General features: G+C 52.3%; 1 protein-coding gene across 1 annotated transcript in view; it reads right to left on the reverse strand.

Moving 5' to 3' along the window:
• Positions 1 to 599: 599 nt before the first annotated feature.
• PLXDC1 (plexin domain containing 1) overlaps positions 600 to 20,566 on the reverse strand; it is a 59,135-nt gene continuing 39,168 nt past the window's right edge. The window contains exons 8-14 of the mRNA XM_060081645.1: positions 20,099 to 20,194; positions 15,745 to 15,826; positions 12,405 to 12,465; positions 11,075 to 11,210; positions 4,353 to 4,388; positions 2,032 to 2,192; positions 600 to 719 (exon numbers count right to left, since the gene is read on the reverse strand). Coding sequence (XP_059937628.1) covers positions 600 to 719; positions 2,032 to 2,192; positions 4,353 to 4,388; positions 11,075 to 11,210; positions 12,405 to 12,465; positions 15,745 to 15,826; positions 20,099 to 20,194 — 692 coding nt within the window. The remainder of the gene's footprint in view (positions 720 to 2,031; positions 2,193 to 4,352; positions 4,389 to 11,074; positions 11,211 to 12,404; positions 12,466 to 15,744; positions 15,827 to 20,098; positions 20,195 to 20,566) is intronic.

Below are 20,566 nucleotides of genomic sequence, written 5' to 3' on the forward strand. Positions count from 1 at the left end.
TCTTCTCTCATTTGGCTTTCTTCTGATGCCAGCATGCCAGTCAGTGGCTTGCCAAAAGGGCTGGGAGCAGCCATACCTGTATTTTAACAGATGGAGAGAACTCCTTCTTCAGACTTCCAGAGCACAGAAGCTGGGGCAAAATATGCTGCATCCATAGCCTTGAGGACCAGCTCTGTAGTCTGTGGACCCTGGAATACAGCGGCCCCAGTCTAGAGCTGGGTTTTCTTGTGTCATATGCAGGGGCGTCAGGTGACCGGAGCAGGGCATCTGGCCGTCTCCAGGTGGGAGGGGACCTCTGAGGCAGCTACAGAATAGACCATTGAGAGACTCAGAAGGGGAGACCCCTGGCATCAAAACAGGCTGAAATTAGGTTACTGTTCCTTAAAAATTCAATGTGGTTGCTTTTCTGCCTCCTGCTTCAATAGTTGGGGTGTGATGGCCAAACCATAGCTCTGGCACCACAGACCATGGGCTCAGCTTCCCAGCCAGGGTGTGTTCAGAGGAGGCCAGGGAAAGTCACTTCTCTGCTTTGCTTTGACTCATGTTTGCTGAGGTCCCCGGGTCTTCCTTCCTACCCTTCCAAGGGAGACCTGGCGCTCTCAGCACTGCTCGGCCTCCACGAAGCCCTCCTTCTCGTGGCCTGAGGGCTCAACTTCTGTGTAGGTGGAGTGGTTAAGGTGGCTGCGGAACTTCATGGCCGGCCAGCGGCGAGGTCTCCGCTGCGGGGACACAGGCGCAGAGTCAGCGGGCACGATCCCTCCCCCGGGACCCTCCCCCCACCCCCTTCCCCCGGGGGCGGCTCTGAGCACTTCTCAAAGGTGCTGGCGGAGGGTGAAGTTTAGGGCCCTCTCCCCCAGAAGGCTCCCGGCTGTGATCCTTCGCCCCCATGGGAAACCTGCTGGGAGCCCCAGGAGTTGGGAAGGAAGAGGTCATTTTATTCCTCGCCGCGTGGCCTGCAGGACGCAAGGTGAAAAGCTCAGCAGCACACTGAGTGGAGTCCTGAGACTGTGGAAAGTGAGCGAGTGGGTGAGAGATGGAATGATCTGGGAGGCTCTGGAAACGCTAAGATAACTCTCCAGATAGTACAGGTCCTGCATCAGAGCTGGGGAGCTGAAGGAAATGCAGATTCCCAGGCCTGCATCAGACCTCTGGTCAGCATCCCTGTGGCTGGGGATCTGCAGGTTCCCCAGCTGAAACAAGGTTGGCCTTAGCCTCAGGAGGTCTTAATCTTAACCTAAGAATGACTGGTTAGAATTCATAAGAAACAGGGGGCATCTAAACAGAGAGGAGGGAACCACCTAGGCCTCTGGGTGATGAGGTCGGGGGCTTGTGACCCATGTGCAGGATTGCAGTCCCAGAGGCCCCATCACTGTAGGATTCAGAGAGCTGGTCAGATGCCGAGAGTGGGGGGCTGGGGCAGGGGCTGCTGAGCTCTGTGGCCCAGAGTGAAGGGGCCCAGGCCTTACTTCCCATGCTGCACCTCAGGCTGGCTCTTCTGAATCCTGAGATGTTGCAAACTGCAGCCCCCTCAACAAAGGCTCCCAGACAGAGCAACTCTTATGATTACTATGGCCTGTCAAATCTAATTGAAAATCGCACACAGCAGGCCAAGAGGCAGAGACCTCAGTTCCATTATGGCTTTGAATAAGCACCAGGCCTGGAATTTGGGTGTGAGAGACCATAAATCATTAGGGATGGTTGCACAACACTCAAGGGTCATGTGAGGCATTTTTGGCCTCTTTCTTTCTTCTGGGGACTGTTCTGATTTCACAAATGGGAGCGCAAAAGCAGAGGCTGTTCAACAGGGCAAGGGGGCCGGAGGTGTCCTGAGGGGTCAAGCCCTGGGGGGCTCGGGACTCAGAGGGCGCCCGGCAGTGCAAGATGTGCCTGGATGGAGTCAATGAAGCCCCTCAGGTGGAAACAGGAGGCTGGCACGTGGCGGGTGAGGGATGAGATGGGGAGAGGCAGGTACTGAAAGGCTGGGGAAACACTGATGCAGAGGCCAGAGAGGCGGCCCAATCCCGCACTGACCTCGATGAAGAAGAGCGCAGCGTTGGAGGTGGGGTGGCCACTGATGTAGATCCCGGCCAGGATGATGGCCGCCAAGAGGAGGATGGCCAGCACGATGCCCACAATGGTGCCCAGGTGCAAGGGGGGGCCCTTTGTCTTGGGGGACAGGTTGTTCTGAAGGCCTGTGGAGAGACCATTAGGTCAGGGGAGAAAGGAAGGTGGGGTCATGGGGTCCTGGGTTCTGACAAAGTCCCAGAGATGAAAGCCGACTGAACCTTCAGGTCTACTTATCAAATACATGAAAAGGTGGAGTCGGTGGAACCATTATGAGTATGACATTAACTTTGTTCTTAGCACGGTTCAGGTGGTTTTCCAAAATCACTTAAAAGTTGCCCAAATGTCTACTAAGGATCATAAAATTTCTCTCCAGTATGCATCCCATATAAGTTCTTTTAAGGAATTCACAAAGGGCACAAAGGGTTAAGAGTTGGGACCTGGAGTCTGGCTGCCTGGATTCAAATCCAGGCTCTGCTACTTACGAGCTGTGTGACCTTGGGCAAATTATTTAACTTCTCTGTGTCTCGGTTATTGTTTCTGTAGCACAAGGGTAATAATGTTAAGTACCTGGTAGGGTTACTGAGAGGGTGAAAATGAGATAATTCATGTCAACTGCTGAGGATCACGGCTGGTATCTTGCACAACTTTAAAAAGTGTTAGCTATTATGATAGCAAAATGACCACATTTTTACCTGTCACTGTCCATGACCAGATTGTGACCTCCTGTAGGGCAAGGACAGTGTCTTATTCATCTCTGTGTTTTCAACTCTTAGAAAAATTGGCAGACCCATCAGAGGAACTCAATAAAAGAAATGAACTAGACACTCTGAGGGCTAATAAACCAGTAGACACTCTTTGTGGACATTCCAAGCATTTGAAATACATTCCCCAGGAGAAGACTGGGTATTTTCCATAGACTATCGAGCTGGAAGCTCATGCAGTCCAACCCCTTTCTCGTACGGCTGAAGGAATGGAAATACAGAGAGATGAAGTGATTTGTCCAAGGACACAGTGAGTGCCAGCCACCAAGAAACCTAGTTCCCTGATATTACCTGGGGTGGGCTTTTGCTCCTTCTCCCTACCCTAAAAGGATGTGGAGATAACGACATAGAGAAGACAGATGAGCATGTAAGCAACACAAATATTGAACCCACTTTACATCGCTGGTGGGTGGAATGGGAGTCAACAGGGGGTAGAGATTTTTAATAAGATGTTGTGTGCATCCAAAATCATTATGTTCCCCATCCCCTTTTCTCTGTCAGCAGAAAAAAAAAAAACAGGAGAGAAACTATCCTGGGGCACTCCTGTGCATGGTTCATGCCTCTATCTGCCAAGAGCTGGGGGAGCTGCGATGACACGCCCCAAGCTGGCCTCTCCTGAGCTGGCCATCAGACCTCAGCCTTCAGTGACCCTATGATCTGAGGGGCAGAGCTTGGGATGATGAGCACATGGTGCAGAGTAAGGGGAACGTGGCCCAGGGCCCCCTGCTTCCCCCCAGCCCAACAGACACACGTGTACACTCACACCCACAGCCCACAGAGCAGCAATGGCTGCATCTCCCGTGGGAGACCCCATCAAGATGTGCTGCGTTAACAGCCCCTCCTCTCCTGCCAGAGCCCAGGTAACAGTCTCCCAGCCCCTGGGGCTGGAAGGCTCTTCCATCTCCCCTTTGTGGTAGTTGCGGCAAGGGCTTGAGCTGGCTCTGGGCAAAGGGCAGGGGAGGCGGGGTCACCCATGTCCCCAGAGAGGAGGTTATCCCCCAGGCAGTCCTGGGGGAAGGGAACCCCACCTTCTGGCGCCCTGTAAAAATTGTGGTGGGCAACGTTTATGTACTCTCTGCCAAGCCAGGTTGGGAATCAGATGCCACTTGAGTGAGAGAAGCTGCTCTCCAACCCTCATTGGCTGGGAGGCCCCTGGGGACAGAAGCCAGGGCCACAGGCCCACACAGCCATGCCTGCTCTAGCTTAGCCCTCACTTCCTCCTCTCACTCCTATCAGAGAAGCGGATACTCAAGGGCACAGAGGCCAGGAGAAGAACCACAGGAGGTTCCTGGCTGAGATGAGAAATGTCTAGATGTAGATTTGCTCCTTCAGTCTAGGGGGTCTGTTCCCAGAAGCCCCCTGCCTTCCCGCCCAGCAGGAAGTCTGGGAAGCGCAGGCTGCTGTTGTTTCCCCCTCCCCCACTCAGAGTAAAAGCAAAGAGGCCAGGTGACGGCTGCACCCTCTTCCAGGGTGGGTCCAAGAGGCAGTGGTGTGATGGAGAGGTGCAGGCAGTTCTGTACTCACCCTCTCCTTCTGCATAGGGGTTCAACTTGGTGTCATCTTCAAAGGGAAAGGAGAGAAGGCACAAGATTAGTGGAATCATGATGGCCTCTGTCACTAGGTCTGGATGAGACTTTAGGGAGCTTCAAGTCCAACCCTTCATTTTGAAGGCTGGGAAACTGAAGCACAGAGAGGCGAGGTGACTTGCTCAAAGTCACACAGCAGTGTAAAGGGAGAAGGCCACAGACAAGCCAACTTTTCGTAGTGTTCATACATTCAACAAATATTTACTGAGTGTTTACTGGGAGTTGACTCCGACTGGAGGCCTAGCCCAGACAAAGGGAGTCAAGAAGGAGGGATGAGCTATGGGGCTGGGAGAAAGGGTCCCAGACAGAGGAGAGAGCGGGGGCAAAGGCGGGAGTCAGCAAGAGCTTGGCCATTTGAGACAAAAAAAGGCAGTTCAGCGCAGCTGGAGGGTAGCGAGGATGTGAGTGAAGGGTGGTGAGAGGGGGGTGAAGCGGGGCGTGGGGGGATCAGCTGTCTGGAGAGCCAAGTTGAGGGCCTAAGGGGCAGTCTCCTAAGGGGCAGCGGGAAGCTGAGGAAGGATTTGAGGAGAGGTGTGTGTGTCACAAGATCGAATCTGCTTGGAGACTTCCCAGGGTACGACACACTCCCTCTACACCTCAAGGAGTGTATCTTGCAGCCTCCTAAATAAGTTCTAAAGGTTGGCCCTTCCTGTGGCTCCTCCCCACAGATTCCTATGGGGAAAGGACAGCAAGAATTCCATGGCAGGAGAATGCTCTAGATGACTGGAGATGACTGCTTCAAGCATCAAAACGCTAAACCAGCGGAACCTTCCACAATGTAGGGCCTGCAACCTGCACTTCGTGCCTCCTTCCCCTCTAGCACCTCCACCATCCTCCTCATTTTAAAGGCTTTCACTGGCTCCCCTTTGTTCACAGATGTTCAAGGCCCTTCTCAGTGTGTCCCAATCTTCTTTTCTCCTACCACTGGCCACAACTCAACAGCGGGTCAGTGTCTGTGACAAGCTACCCAAGGCTCTCCTGACCTTGGAGCCCTCTCAGGCCTCTGAGCTGCTGCATGTTCCTCCCCTTCTCTTTCAAAAGTCCCACCCCTGGGGCTTCCCTGGTGGCGCAGTGGTTGAGTCCGCCTGCCGATGCAGGGGACACGGGTTCGTGCCCCGGTCTGGGAGGATCCCACATGCCGTGGAGAGGCTGGGCCCGTGAGCCATGGCCGCTGAGCCTGTCCGTCCGGAGCCTGTGCTCCTCAGTGGGAGAGGCCACAACAGAGAGAGGCCCGCGTACCGCAAAAAAAAAAAAAAAAAAAAAAAGTCCCACCCCTGAAATGCCCCCTGCAGGGCTGGGGCTAGGGTGATACATGTGACACAGGGTCTGATCCTGTCCTTTTAGAATTTTTTGAAATTTTGTTTATTATGGAATTTTTGGCATTAATTTTGATGTTTACAAATATTGCAAGAAAAGATTATTATCTTAATTATTGCTGTTTTTTTTTGGTGCCGCCTTAAACTTGACACCTGCCCTGAGTACCTCACTTGCCTCACCCTAGTCCTGGCCCAGGCCCATCACTTCCCGGAGGACAGATGGGTGTGTCCTCCCCTGTGTCCCATTGCATTTGGTATCTGTTTCTGTGGCATCTTGGGTCCCACTGATTCCATAGACTGTGAGCCTCTCAATACCCAGCTATTTACACTCCCAGTGCCTGGATGGGGCATCCTGCTCTGCTATACATTTCTAATAAATCTTCAAATATGAAAAAATCACATTAGGTAATGAAAGAATAAACCATAAGAAAAATTTTAAAGGGTCCCTCATAGAGGAAAGAGGGAATAGGGTGGAGGGGAGAAAACTAGAAACTAAACTTCTCTGAACAGAGCTACCTTTGTAGATTTGACTTGGAACCATGGTAATTATCATTTAACGGTTACATAATTTATTAAAAAGTTAAATTTAAAAAGCACCCCTCGGGACTTCCCTGGTGGCTCAGTGGTTAAGAATCCACCTGCCAATTCAGGGGACATGGGTTCGAGCCCTGCTCTGGGAAGATCCCACATGCCGTGGAGCAACTAACCCTGTGAGCCACAACTACTGAGCCTGCACTCTAGACCCCACGAGCCCGCGTGCCACAACTACTGAAGACGGCGTGCCTAGGGCCCATGCTCTGCAACAAGAGAAGCCACCACAATGAGAAGCCCATGCACCACAACGGAGAGTAGCCCCTGCTCACTGCAACTAGACAAAGGCTGCACACAGCAGCGAAGACCCAACGCAGCCAAAAATAAAGAAATAAATTTTAAAAAATAATAATAATAAAATAAAATGATAAAAAGCACCCCTAAAAATTCAAAGTAAAACAAAACAAATAGAGAGTTGTAGGTATATAATAGAAAGATAGATACGTTTTCTTCAGGAATTTCAATACATGAGGTATTTATGTATGCCTCTGAGTCTATTTTGTTACTACAAGTTGAAATGATGAATTGGTTACTCAACACTAACCAAAGTAACCCTAAACATTTTTGGACAAATTAACTTGATTGGAATCAACTTGTTTTGAATCTAGACCATTGGAAATCCATTGTAGCCCAGTCCACATCTACCCTTGGCAGACAAAAGGACACCTACCAGTCCCTCCCACAAGGTGACTGAAGGTGATGACCCTGTGCTCACAGCAACTTTTCTCCCACTCACTGAGGGCTGGTTACCACCTGCTACCTTGTTGGGGATCCACAGAATGCAAATTGATTCCCTCATTAATGGACTGTGGCCCAGACCCATGAAAACTCACAGAGAGAAGAAATGCATGTAAGGTCTAGTGAATGAGTGGTCATTTTCTGTAATTAGTGGTCACTTCTGGCTGCTACCAACATGTTCTGTTCAGCTGCTCATCAGATGAGCCCTTATGTTGCACACAGTTATTCCGGGTCAGTGCCTGTCTGTCCTTAGAATAAAATGCATGGGCTTTGTGGCAGCTGCTTGCCACTCTGAGGTCATTCTGGTTCACTTAAGTGGGCAGCATTTAAGCAAGTGAACAACTCTTAGAATCCAGCCCCCATACCTCCTGCTCCCCGGGTCCTCTCCGTTCCTCTGGCTGGCTGGTGACAGAAGAGCTCCACATACCCTCCAGCAGCTGCTCTCACTAACTTCTCTGCTCTCCAGCTCTGCTCTGACCGGGTGGGTCCCCCTGGCTGAAGTGCTGTATCCCCTTCATTCACAACATCTTCCTGGACCCCGAGATATACTCTGCCTCCAGTAAGTCTCCCTGTGTGGGTTATACAGGCAGGGGGTGACCCAAACCTGTCCCTCCAGACACCTTGAGAGTTTGGGGTAGGGGGAAGTCTTTATCAATTTTTCTTTTCTTTCTTTCTTTTCTTTTTTTTTTTTTTTTGGCTACACCACATGGCTTGCAGGATCTTAGTTCCCTGATAGGGATCGAACCTGTGCCCACTGCAGTGGAAGCATGGAGTCCTAACCACTGGACCACCAGGGAAGTCCCCCCAATTTTTTTCTTGTAGAGGTAACCTAACAATCTCTACCACCCGCTCCAGGACTGGAAGGACATATGGTTTTCTTTTGGGGACTATTACACAGCAAACAGAAATGACACATTCCTGGGCTGATAGAAGACACACACATGATAAAACTGATAGACACAACACGCTGCCTCTATGTAGGGACAGCTCATCAGGGCAATAACCCGGGAGAAATGGAGAATACTTCCAAGTCAGGATTTGAATCCAGCCCCCAGATGCCATGCGCTGGGCTCTCCACGCCCACACAGACACCCTTCTGGCCTCAGGCACTGTGCCTCATGCAGACGTAAACCTCTGAGGGAAAGGCTGGGTTCTGACCTGGAGGACGGGGTGTGCAGCCCCCAGCCCAGCTCTGGGCTCAGACCGTGCCCTCAGTAGCACATAGGGTTAACTCAGGAGTGACTGGCCGGGGGTTCTTCTTTTTAAGTAGAGTTTCCTTTAACTGGAAGGTCACGCCTGGACTCAGTTATTAACTCCCTGAGGGCAAGATCTCCTCCTGTGTCATCTTTCATTTGATTTATTGAATCCCTCACAACACTAGCACAGTCTCTGCTCTCAATACCTGAGCTTTAACCGGTTACTTGTTATTCCTGGGCAAGTTCAGAGTGCTGGGACCTGTCTGAATCTGCCCACTTGTTCACCCTTCCCTATTTTTCCATCCATTGAATCCATGAAGACGCTTTTCTATTTTTTTTCAGCACTGAGAAAGGCAGTGGGGTCGCGGGGCAAGACTGCTGCTTTTGGAGCTAGATGAGACCTGACTCCACCTCTTCCTGGCTGTGTGACCTTGGGCAAGCCATCACCCTCTCTGAGCCATAGTGTCTCCTCTGTAAAATGGGGATCAAACAGCATCAACGTACAGGATTGTTCCGAAGACTAAGTGAATATTAATGGGTGCACAATGTTACCACCCTACGTGGCACATGGTCAGTGCCCTTAAATATTTTCTCTTTCTATCAACTGTTCACATCCCTCCAGCCAGATCCACGGGTTCCTGCTCTCCAGTCCTCTAGGCTGCATTTAGAAAGTCGGGGGGGGGGGTGCTTCCCTGGTGGCGCAGTGGTTGAGAGTCCGCCTGCCGATGCAGGGGACATGGGTTCGTGCCCCGGTCCGGGAAGATCCCACATGCCACGGAGCGGCTGGGCCCATGAGCCATGGCCGCTGAGCCTGCGCGTCTGGAGCCTGCGCTCCGCAACGGGAGAGGCCACAACAGTGAGGGGCCCGCGTACCGCAAAAAAAAAAAAAAAAAAAAGTCAGGGGGAGCAACCCGAAAAGAACATTCCACGGCTGAGCAAACTAATTTGCTCCTTATGAGCCCATTTCCTTGTCGATAAAATGGGATTGTGGATGAATAATGTTTAAAAATATTAAATTTTTTCTCCTTTCCTGCTTTCCATTTGCCCCTTTCAAACAGGTAATCTCGCTCAGGGGAAGTGGTAAGAGCCCATAAGTTTTTCAGTCTTAGACTTAGGGCAAGGGGCTAAAACCTAGATGCCACGTATTGAAAAAGGATGAGGGAGGAATTTCTCAGAGATAGCCAAAGAATTCGAGGAGCCTGCACGGGGTTCCCCACAGGGTGGCTGGACCTCTAGCAGCTTCAATAAGACCCCAGGCCTGGGTGAAACGGAGCAGGACCCTACGGTCCTTGCCCCCCATGTCCTCAGCCTACCTTTTGTCTGTGGAAAAACTTTAGCCAAAGAGTAAGTTTAATCAGAGATGTGAGAAGATGCAGAAACAAGGGAAAATAGTCCAATAAGACTGAATAATAATAGTCTAGGCATTAAGCATAGTCAAGGACCTTTAGTTCCTCTTCAAGGGCTATAGATAATATTCTGAGCCATATCATTTGAGCTGTCTTATAGATACTGAAACCCCCATCAGGTGGAAGAAGTTAACTACATGATGACCAGACTGTAGCCATGACATAAGCTGCCACAATTCTGAGAACTGGACTCAAAGAAATGGGAAGAAACGGACCGTGGAACTAAAGACGGTGTTAGGTAGCTAGTCAGACGTGAGTGGGTCCCGCCCCATCCTGGATGGGGTCATCTTTCCCTCCCCACCTGGACACTGGTGACCAGAACATGCCCAGAGATCCTCCCTTTTTGTGGTTAAGGACCGCTAAGTTTCCAGCCTTATCAGGACCAAGCAAGATATTGAAAACCCAACAGGGTTTTCCAAACCATCAGCACCAGTTGGCACAGGTGCACCCAGACCTAAGAGGTGACTCAGACTAACCTGGCGTTCATTATGCGGTATTTATAATAAATTAGCATTGTGGTTCCCCACCCTCACCCCCATTTCCGATTGGGTGCTTATGGGTAAGTGCCTGCATACAAGGAGCAAAGTCATATAACCTAAAGCTGTCAATCAACTTGTCAATCCAATGATGCAGCACACAGGGAGGGACTTTCCACGATTTTGGAAAACCCAGCCATACCCTCCCTGCGGGGCTGCTTCTGGTGCCTAGACAGCTTACTGTCCTCCCTTCTTGAGGGTGTACTTTTGCTTTGCTTAATAAAACTCCTGCTGCTTAAAACTACTCTATGTCTCTCAATTGAATTCTTTCCCTTGAGAGGACAAGAACCCAGGAGTCACCGTTCCAGCGGTAACATGGGGATGGCAGAGAAGGCCCCAGGGACACCCAGGCCTGAAGAAGCAGAGATGGATCAGTAGCAACCCAAGATGGTCAGAGCTGCTCCACCCTACCCTCTGCCCGCTGGATGTCACAGGACTGGGTAGCCAAGCCCCAGGACAGCAGGGGTGGAACTCCCCACCAGCCCAGCTCAGCGAGGGGTGGGAGCCGGAAGGGAAGTCAGAAAAATCAGGCAATCTTTCCCTGACGTCTGAGTGTGTGGACTGAGTTCATACCTGCTACAGGGATGCTAAGACCTCACAGGTTCTCTAAGGATCGCTATTAAGATGAACCGTGATATTATATAAAATACCTGGCGGTGTGCTGGGACAGTAATTTTTCCCCTCGCCACAGTGAATTCCGTCCCACAGCCCTGATATGGGCGTGGAGTCCACTCGCTCTAAACCTGGCTTCTGCCTCTCACCAGCAAGTGCCCCCACTCTTGGAGCCTCAGGTGTGAAAGGATGGAGCAACCCTGTTCCCTGAGATAATCCCCAGGGACAGTGATGCTCCAGGGTGGTGGCTCCTCCCAGCTCTTACCTTCCGTGGTGAGGCTGTCGAGGAAGACGGAAGAGGAGGTGGTGGTGAGGTCTCCGTCAAAGGGGCTGAAGGAGCTGTCGGGGGAGGACGAGAAGGAGTCCTCGTCCTGGAAGTCCTCACACGTCCTGCCCTCTGCCTGCAAGAGAGATCCTGTGCTGCCCTGGACAGAGGCCTCGCCGGCGGCCGTGCTGCACACAGGAGGGTGGTGGGGCGCTTGCATCCCTCAGCGGCCAGAAGATTTAAGATTCCGGTGCGTGGCCCAAGCATGGTAATCTAACCAAAGCTGGGCTCTGAATACATTTAAGCTTTCCACTTTATCCTGAAAGCGTCTTATCTTACAGGGCAATTTATCTGTCAGCTGCTTCGAATCCTTCCTGAAAGAAGGAGCTGAGATGCCAATCTTAAATAAAGCGAATCTGTACGTTCACCAACAGCCAACGTCAGAAGTAGGCTTCTGGATGGACAAAGTTTTTTTTTTTTTTTTTTTTTTTTTTTAAGGCCAGAAACAGCTCACCCAGCCTTACTGATAAAGCAGATGGTGGTGAGTACATGGCAGTAATTCTGGGGGTTCGCATTTAAATGCTGGGCCTGGCACCTTCACCATCTCACCAGCTGTGAGCTGCAGGCCAAAGCACTAAACCTCTCTGAGCCTCAGTTTCCGCTCTGGTCAGTGGGGGCACTGGCCCCCAGCTCCCGGGGACCGTGTTAGGATTAAATCAGAGCAAGTGCAGGGCAGCATGCGGGGAAGTGCTGGGCGCATGCGCTGTGCTTGTACTGCAATGGAGAGAGGAAGGGAGGGGGGAAGGATGCATGGATGAAAGCGTCTGTGTCAGTATAAGGTGTGAGAATTGGATGCTCCCCACCCAGAGTCCAAGTGTTGAGCATTCATGGAAAATTCCAGCAGTGAGAAGGAACCTGCATGGGATTCTAAATGGGAGGTGCCAGGAACAACCCTCCTCGTTCCCAGAACCACTGCCTTCCTCAAATGCCGGAGGGCTGGAGCTGGGTAGTTGCTTTTTGAACACCCCCAGGTGCACAGCCTCCCGGAGGATCCCGCTGTGGCCAAGGCCACGCCCAGCGTACCCTCTGTAAGGACCAAAAGAGCCCCTGGAGAGCTGCCGCTCCAGGCCAAGTCCCCAGAAGTGCTTGTCTCAGGGACCCATCGAGCCCTCGGAAACCTCCCACGTGGGTCTAATTGGCTCTGAGCAGACAGGGAGACAAGCCCCAGGTGGAGGGGAGAATTTCACCAAGAGCCCGAGATGCCTTGAGAAGAGCTACCCGAGTTAGCAGCCCTGCTCCTCCCCACAGCTGGCTCACTTAAGCCTCTCACCTCCTGGGCACAGCCATAGGACAGCCACTCCTGGCGGTAGCGGTCAAAGCCACTGGAGCATCTGCAGGGGAAACCAGAAGGCCAGAGGCGTGATGGGATTGACAGAGAAGCCCTCCCCTTCACCTCCCCCTACGCGGTAACAGCTCTCGATGATAGCAAGGAGGGGGCGAACCTCCCCAAGACCACGGGGCAGGTGCCGTGGGAGCGAGAGTCAGACCCTCCCGCCCCCTCTATTCCTTCCCCCAAAGGAGGGGAAGCTATGTGTGGCACCTTCTCCCTCCTCCTGACCAAGCTCCCCAGGACCAAGGCCACATCTGCCCAGATGTGGTGTGTGTAGGGGGAGCTGACAGACTGCATGACCTCTAATGACCTTTAAGGCCCTCCTGACTCTGGGCGGCCATGAAATTGCTGAGAATCCAGGAATTCACACACATGTTCTCATCTGGGGAAAGTCTTACTCCTTCACCAAGCCCCCTTTCTTTGTGGAGGAGCCTAAACTTGTCAAGGAGGGGCGGGGCTGAGGGTGGATATCAGCCAATGTGACCAACACCCCCTGTGTGATCACTGAAAGGCAGAAGTCAGGGTCCTGCCAGAGACTGGGAGAGATTCAACGCTGGTTGGCAAGGGCTCCTGGAGGACAACGAGGGCTCAGCTGGGCTGGAAGATGTCCAGGGCTTCCCTAGGGAAGGGGTGTGGTGCGAGGATGAACCAGAGAATGTTCTCCATGGCATCACGCTCAAAGTTCCGTTCTTCACTCTTTGGTGCCAGGAGAATCCACCCAGCCCTACGTAAGCTCAGGAACCTCCGCATGGGAAAATAATATCCCAAGCCATCAGTGCTGCGAAAGGATTCGTGGCTGGTTAACTCTGCACCAGCAACTGCCTGCCCATCTATCCGAGACCTGGTGAGGCTGAGGCTTCCAGGCGCTGTCAGTCTTTCCTTCTGAAGATGTCTCTGAGCTGCTTCTCCTGCAGCAGGGGCAGCTGAGCTGAGCCATCCACACCCCCTCTGTCAGGTCCTCCATGCCCCCTCCCTTGAGGGATGGAAGATTAGGGGCATTGCTGGGGGCTGGGGACTAAAGTTTCTTTTAGGCCAAACTAACTGGTTCTTTCGAGGACTGAGCCTTTGATAAATGTCTAAGAGCACCCCTTTCCAAGCTCGGGGCCAACCAACCCAGATGCAGAGGAGAAGGGCATGAGAAATGGCCACTGTTTGAGTGCCTCCTGAATGCCAGGTGCTGCCCCAGTCACATGCTGCTCCGGCACTATCTCATGGGACCCCCATGACAACACTGTAAGACAAGGGTTATGTATGACCCTCATTTCCAGAGCCAAATCCTGGAGTCAAAGTCACCCATAGACTTCAGAGTGGGTCACTGGGGGGGCGATAGGGATGAAAGGAAAATACCTGCATGATAAGTGAAATAATCTAAATCAGATCTGGCCGCAGCACGGGGAGGGGAAGCTCTGGGAGGCCGCAGAGGGCAGAGTAGGTGGAGGGGAAGCCGAGAATCCATGTGGTGGTTTCAAGCAGCTGTTGGTGGCAGAGACCATGGTGGCCGGCCCCCTGCACCAGCTCTGACCTCTGGCTTTTTAGGAACCTGGAGTCAGCTCTCAGTTGAAGCTGAGGCTCCAGAAATCTGTCAAGAAGGGGCCCGTGTTCAGTGAGCCCAGGCCCACGGACATCCGGGGACAGGATCCCTGATGGAGCTTCTTTGTCCCGTAGTTGACATAACCCAGCAAAGGCAGTGTCCACACCCAAGGCCCTGCCCTCCCCCTGACCAACCCTCATTAAACTGTCATAGTTTTCAGGGTTTGGGCGTATGCATTAAGTGGGGGGTGTATCAAGCCAGGGTTTTGCTTTCATCTGACCCATTTTGCAGTTCTCATGGCTCAGCTGTTGGTGGACACTGACTGAGTCATGCGGTGGCAGCCAGCCCCAGCATTCCAGGGCTCCTCTGCAGTCATCTGGATTATCTCCCTATGCTCAGACAGTGACTCTCAAACTTGAAAGTGCACAAGATGGACCACACCGCAAAGCTCCACGCCAGGAAGAACCAACCTGGGGTGTGCCCTGTGTACTCTCTCTGAGGCTCTGTGCCTTTCATGTGAAGGGCCCTGAACACTTGGCAAAAATACTATCTGGTATTTGAGGAGTTAAAGTAACAGGCATGTTCCTCACCCACATCTCCCCGAATCACATAACCCCAGCCCATTTTACAGGGAAAACAAACTGAGGCCCCAAGAGAGTGAATAAGAGCACAGCTGTTGGGAAGAACACCTGGGAGGCCTGATGAGAACCCCTCTCTCTTCCCCGCCCAGAGCTGTGTCTTGTGTGCTAGGCAGGCGGCCTATAAAGGCAATGGCTTCTATTTCTGCACCAGGATACTGGAAAGCAGCAAAGGAAACACTGACAGATTCAGGACAGCTGCAGAGAACTCAGAGCCTCTATAATTTGCAATTTTTCAAGATTGCCTTAAAGGCTCTTGTAGTTCATAGGTTTTCCGACTCTCATGGGAACCCTAGTCCCCAAAGAAATTCTTTTTTTTCCCCCCTGCCATTTATTTATCTTGGACAGGAGAACAGGGCTCAGATTCTGAGTCTAATCCGTGGGGGAATGAGTTCAGAACAAGGAGAGGAAGATGACTTGGATTTAAGAACTTTATGCCTGAACCTGAATCTCATCCAGAATTTTCCCTGCTTCCAAAACCAAGCAAACACAGCTTTGTCACTTGCTCCAGCTTTCCACAGACGCCTGCAATTTCCACACCCGTGGTTTTCAGGAAACCCTTCTGCAGCCTGAGAAAGATCTTGATGTGCTGATTTGGGGTCATGGAGTTCTACTCCAATGGCAATGGGTCTTAGGCTCATCCCGTCCCTGAGCCGGCAGATCTCACGCTTGTTTGCAGACGAGGTACCGTGTTAAAATGCAGGCTCTTGGGCTTCTCTCCCAGAGACCTGATGGAGGGGGCCAGGGGTGGGCCCCGGGAATCTGCATGTTTAGCGCAAGCCCTAGGTGATTCTGGGATGCTCACGGCTGTGGACCACTCTTTGAGAAGGCCTGTCAGAGGATGAACCAACCCTCCCAGGTGTGAGGAGGGAGCTGCAGTAGCTGGAATCTCTGAATGGTCTTCCAGAAGTCTAGTGTCACCACAGGGTGACACACAGTCACCTTGATGGGTCAAAAGCCTCAGGGAGACACTCACTTTCATGATATTCTTGTCTGGCCAGAGATACCCTCATGTTGGTAATGAGGCCCGAGGCAGGGAGTGGGGCCATGCCACCGTCTGCCCCCCTGCACAGTCTGCCTGTGGGAATAAGAGGGTGAGCCTGGTACAAACCTCTGGAGGACATGGCACCAGCTGCAGTTGAAGATCAGGTCTGAGGACATGCAGGTGTCACAGCTCCGATGCTGCAGGCAGGCTGCAAGAGAGAAGGCAGCGGCCCCTCAGTACCAGCCCCTCCACAGGCCTCCAAAAGGTGCAACTTTCCTGAATGCTGGGTCCTTGCAGAACTCTGGAGGCTCTGACCAGCAGGGACCCTAGAAGTTTTTAATGCCACCTCACTTGAGTCCAGCCTTGATTCTCTTAATTCTCCCTCCCTTCCTCTCTCCCTCCCTCCCTTCCCCTCTCCCTCCCTCCCATCCTTCCTTCATTCCTCAGGGTCAAGCCCTGAGCTGGTGCTGGCGATTCAGCAGTAAGACCTGGTACTTTCTTGGGCCTTACAGTCATATGGAAAGACAGACCCTAAGCAGATCATCAAACAAAAATAACTACATAATTATCATTGTGATGAGGTTTATGAAGGAAAATTACAGGGCGCCACAAGCACGTACAAAGGGATTGCACCTAGTCTGGAGAGTTATACTTCTGGCCTATTGCCTACAATTACAGGGTTGCAAAGGATTTTTTTAAACCGACATATATTTGACATATAACGTCATGTAAGTTTAAGGTGTACAACATATGGATCTGATCCATTTCTGTCGCTGTATGATCGCCACTGTAGCATTTGCTAACACCACCATCACTTCACATCAGTATCATTTCTTCCAGTGCTGGGAACAATTAAGATCGAGTCTCTCGGCAAATTTAGTGTTTACAGTTGCGTTGTCTACAATCACTGGAAAGGATTTAAGATGTCCTGGTTTGACCAGCTAGCACTCCCTGCTCCTAGGGACTGTTTGTGTGGCTGGATTGCCGTCAGAGGCCCGCTCCTGGCCTCTCCAGCTCCTCCCAGGGAAGTCTGGGGGCTGAGTTTTTGAGAGTAAACCAGGCCAGGCATATGGAATTCCATTCCTTTCCTCTCCCTCTCCTCTTGGAAGTGAGCTATTCCCAGGGGGTATGCTGACCTCTGCTCATCCAAGCTTAAATCTTCCCTGGAGAGTTACCTGACCTCTTGGTGGCTTGGTACCTCACTTGTAAAAAAGGGATCAGGGGCTTCCCTGGTGGCGCAGTGGTTGAGAGTCCGCCTGCCGATGCAGGGGACATGGGTTCGTGCCCTGGTCCAGGAAGATCCCACATGCCGCGGAGCTGCTGGGCTCACGAGCCATGGCCGCTGAGCCTGCGCGTCCGGAGCCTGTGCTCCGCAACGGGAGAGGCCACAACAGTGATTGGCCCGTGTACCGCAAAAAAAAAGAGGGGTCAGGATGCTGTCTGTGTGGTAGGCCAGCTGTGAGAGAGGGTTTATAACAGTGCTGGCCACACGGTGAGCCAGTGAACGCTATTTGTTATTGACTCTGGTCCATCATTCCCCTCAATATACCTATCAGGTGCTCATTCACTCATTTATTCTTTCAACATATTTTTATTGAGTGTCTACCCCAGACCCGGCACTGTCCCAATGCTGGAGATGCAGCATGAACAGGAAAAGACAGAAGCACTGCCCACATGGAACCTGCAGTCCAGTGGAGGAGACAGCCAACAAATACACAGACAAATAGATCCACCCTAGGGTTGCCAGTGGTGAGAGGGGCTGGGAGAAAAGCAGATCAGAACAGGGAGGTGGAATGACGGTGGGGGATGTGTTTTACTCAGGGAGGTTGGGGAAGGCCTCTGAGGAGACTGAGAGAGCGAGGAAGCCAGCCTGGCAGCTCTCCTGGGAGAGAAGTCCAAGCAGAGGGGCCTCTGCGGAACACAGCCCAGGGATGCTCCCAGCAGCAGTCAGAAGGCTAGCTGGCTCAGCGGAGTGGAGAGCTGGAAGGTGGTAGGAATGGGGAGGAGGGGCAGCTGGGGCCTAGCCAGGCAGGACAAGGGTGGAGAGCCGGCAAGTTCATGGGAGCAGCTGCTGGAGGGTGCGTGGACCCCCAGCAGAGAGGGCCCAGGGAGCAGGAGGTATGGGGGCTGGATTTTAAGAGTTGTTCACTTGCTTAAATGCTGCCCACTGAAGTGAACCAGAATGACCTCAGAGTGGCAAGCAGCTGCCACAAAGCCCATGCATTTTATTCTAAGGACAGACAGGCACTGACCCGGAATAACTGTGTGCAACATAAGGGCTCATCTGATGAGCAGCTGAACAGAACATGTTGGTAGCAGCCAGAAGTGACCACTAATTACAGAAAATGACCACTCATTCACTAGACGTCACATACATTTCTTCTCTCTGTGAGTTTTCATGGGTCTGGGCCACAGTCCATTAATGAGGGAATCAATTTGCATTCTGTGGACCCCCAACAAGGTGGCAGGTGGTAACCAGCCCTTGGTGAGTGGGAGAAAAGCTGCTGTGGGCACAGCGTGGTCACCTTCAGTCACCTTGTGGGAGGGACAAGCTGTAGATGGCACTGTGTCCTTTTGTCTACCAGGGCTCTGCAGGCTTTGGAAGGGTGGAGGAAAAGCCATCGGCAGAAAATAAGCAGGGACCGACTTGGCCCAAGAACAAGAGAGCCCTGGCTGTTTTGTTCTCTGGTGCATCCAGAGGGTCTAGAACAGCACCCAGCTTGTGGTAGGCAGTTAACAAAAGTTTATGGAATCGATGAATAGTTGCTTTTGTTATCCCCATTTTACAGAGGAGGAAACTGAGGCTTGGAGAGAGTCACAGAGCTAAGAGTGGCAGGTCTGGGTTTGAACCAAGGTCTGTCTGAGCCGAGAGCCTGAGCTCCTAGTCTCGAGGTCCCGCTGTGGGAATCCCCCTCCCCAGCTCCCACCTTCACCCCAGGCCACCTTTTCATGAGTCTCTTCTAGAAGAGGGACCAGCCATGGAGTGCTATGGCTTGAAAACAGTCCAGCCACACCTCTGGAAGAATTTTGGCTAAAAGTCCTCCCCTACCCAAAGGTAAGGGAGAAAGCCTGGGGCTGTGGGGTGCAGAGTTTTCTGATGACAAAGCAAACCGGCCTCCCAGGGGTTCAAATCACAGCCTTGGTAGCACTGTCCCTCCCTCTACATGGGAGCCCATGATCATTCCCAAGGACTCTGGAGACCCCTTAAATGGCTCCAGTCAAACTGAGAAAAAACCCTGGGAGCCTCGTGGGATATTCATAAAACCCACTGACCTTTATTTCTCATCTGCATTTCAGATGTCCTGTGTGCTATTAAATGCTCAGAAAATTCACTGGAGGGGTGGGAAGTGGCTTAAATGTACAGACAGCGTCCCAGAAACGCATTCCCAGGATGTTTCACTTCTTCCGCCCCAGCAGTTAGCCCTGCCCTTGGATGTCCTTGTTCCCAAATGCAGTTTATTCATTCCTGGGTTTGTTCTCACCAGTCCTTGAGGAAGCCCTGCCTAGGGGGAGGGCCACTAGGGTGGGGGCGGGGCTGGAACCGCAGGTGTCCTTGTCCTGTGACTAGGTGTCAGGGACCGTCCTCTTTTCCAGGGGAGGACACCTGCTGGGACATGGCCTAGCCTTCTAGAAGACCCTTCCTCCTCCACTTCTTTCTTCACCCCCTGCTCCCAGAACCTCCAGGGAAGAGGAAGAGGGGGAAAGAGAGGCAAGAAGTGCCCCAGAAGGCAGGGAGAAAGAAGGCCGTGGCTTCAGAGGGAAGCTGGGAGGTACCACGAAACAGGAGAAGAGATGAAAACTTTCTTTAAAACTAGAACGAGAGAGTGCTGTCCTTCCCTCACTCTCCCCAGCTGCCCTGACTACATCCTGAAGAACATCCGACCCCGATCCTGCGGGGTCCGCAGCAGCAGCTGGGGCCCCAGCCATGGCGTGCCTTCAATGGCAGGTGAGTGGGGTACAGAAGAGGGACAGGACCAGGCCCCCTGGATCTTGGAGGGCTACTGGCTAAATCCCTCTACTGCCTGCTGCCTGAGGATGCCAGCATCATGCCGCCTCTAAGGAAAATACAATGATAAACTTATGCACCCATTCAGTTCCTGGATTATCTTTTCTGGGAGCTCAGTCTAAGTTCTCAGAGGTACCTCTTTCCTGGGTTTCAATTATGTGTTAATAACAATGGCTGTCATGTATCAAGCACAAGCCACGCCCTGGGCCTGGGATGTGCCAGTTAATGTCTGAGCTTTCATTTACATCCTCAACTCTACCTACTGTAGTTCTAACTCTTACTGTAGCCCTGGGAGGGAGGTGGTGTTAGGCCCATGTTACCAATGAGAAATGGAGGCCTGGAGAAGTTAGGTGGTGGTACCCAGACAGGGGACAGTGGTGGGCCTGGGATGGAACTCAGTCTGACTCCAAAGCTCTTTCCAGGATGGTGGAATGCCTCCCCACCCCCTCCTCAGTGGGAACAACCCCTAATTACTTGGTAATGGGGTGAACTCCACAGCAGATGTGCTGGTGACCTTGCTGGGGTCCAGCTCCACACGGTGGTATTCGAAGATGGTCCTTCGCCGAGATTCTGAAACATACGCAGAGCCTGTTGTCAGGAGCAGCTCAAGGCCAGAGGGCTTCAGGGCCTGGACCTGCAGCCTGACAGGTGGGTAAGAGGTTGTAGTGAGTGGAACCGGGAGTTAGTATGCAGCCACTGAGGGCAGGAAGTAAACCCATCATCCTGGGATAATGGTGTTGAAACTGTGGGGAGACAGGAGAACAGGAGTTGGCCTTGAGGGGAGACCTTTGTGTTATAAGCAGGTTAATAACGCGGAGGCCCGGCTGTTCCCGGGGTCAGGACTCAGGGGGTCCACGCTTTCCCATGCCTCTGTGACTTCACAGCTGCTGTTCCCTTGATCCATAATGCTCTTCCACCCTTTCTCTTCTTCTCCAGCTCACC

The sequence above is a fragment of the Mesoplodon densirostris genome, chromosome 18 (genome assembly GCF_025265405.1).
Source record: "Mesoplodon densirostris isolate mMesDen1 chromosome 18, mMesDen1 primary haplotype, whole genome shotgun sequence".
NCBI lineage: Eukaryota > Metazoa > Chordata > Mammalia > Artiodactyla > Ziphiidae > Mesoplodon > Mesoplodon densirostris.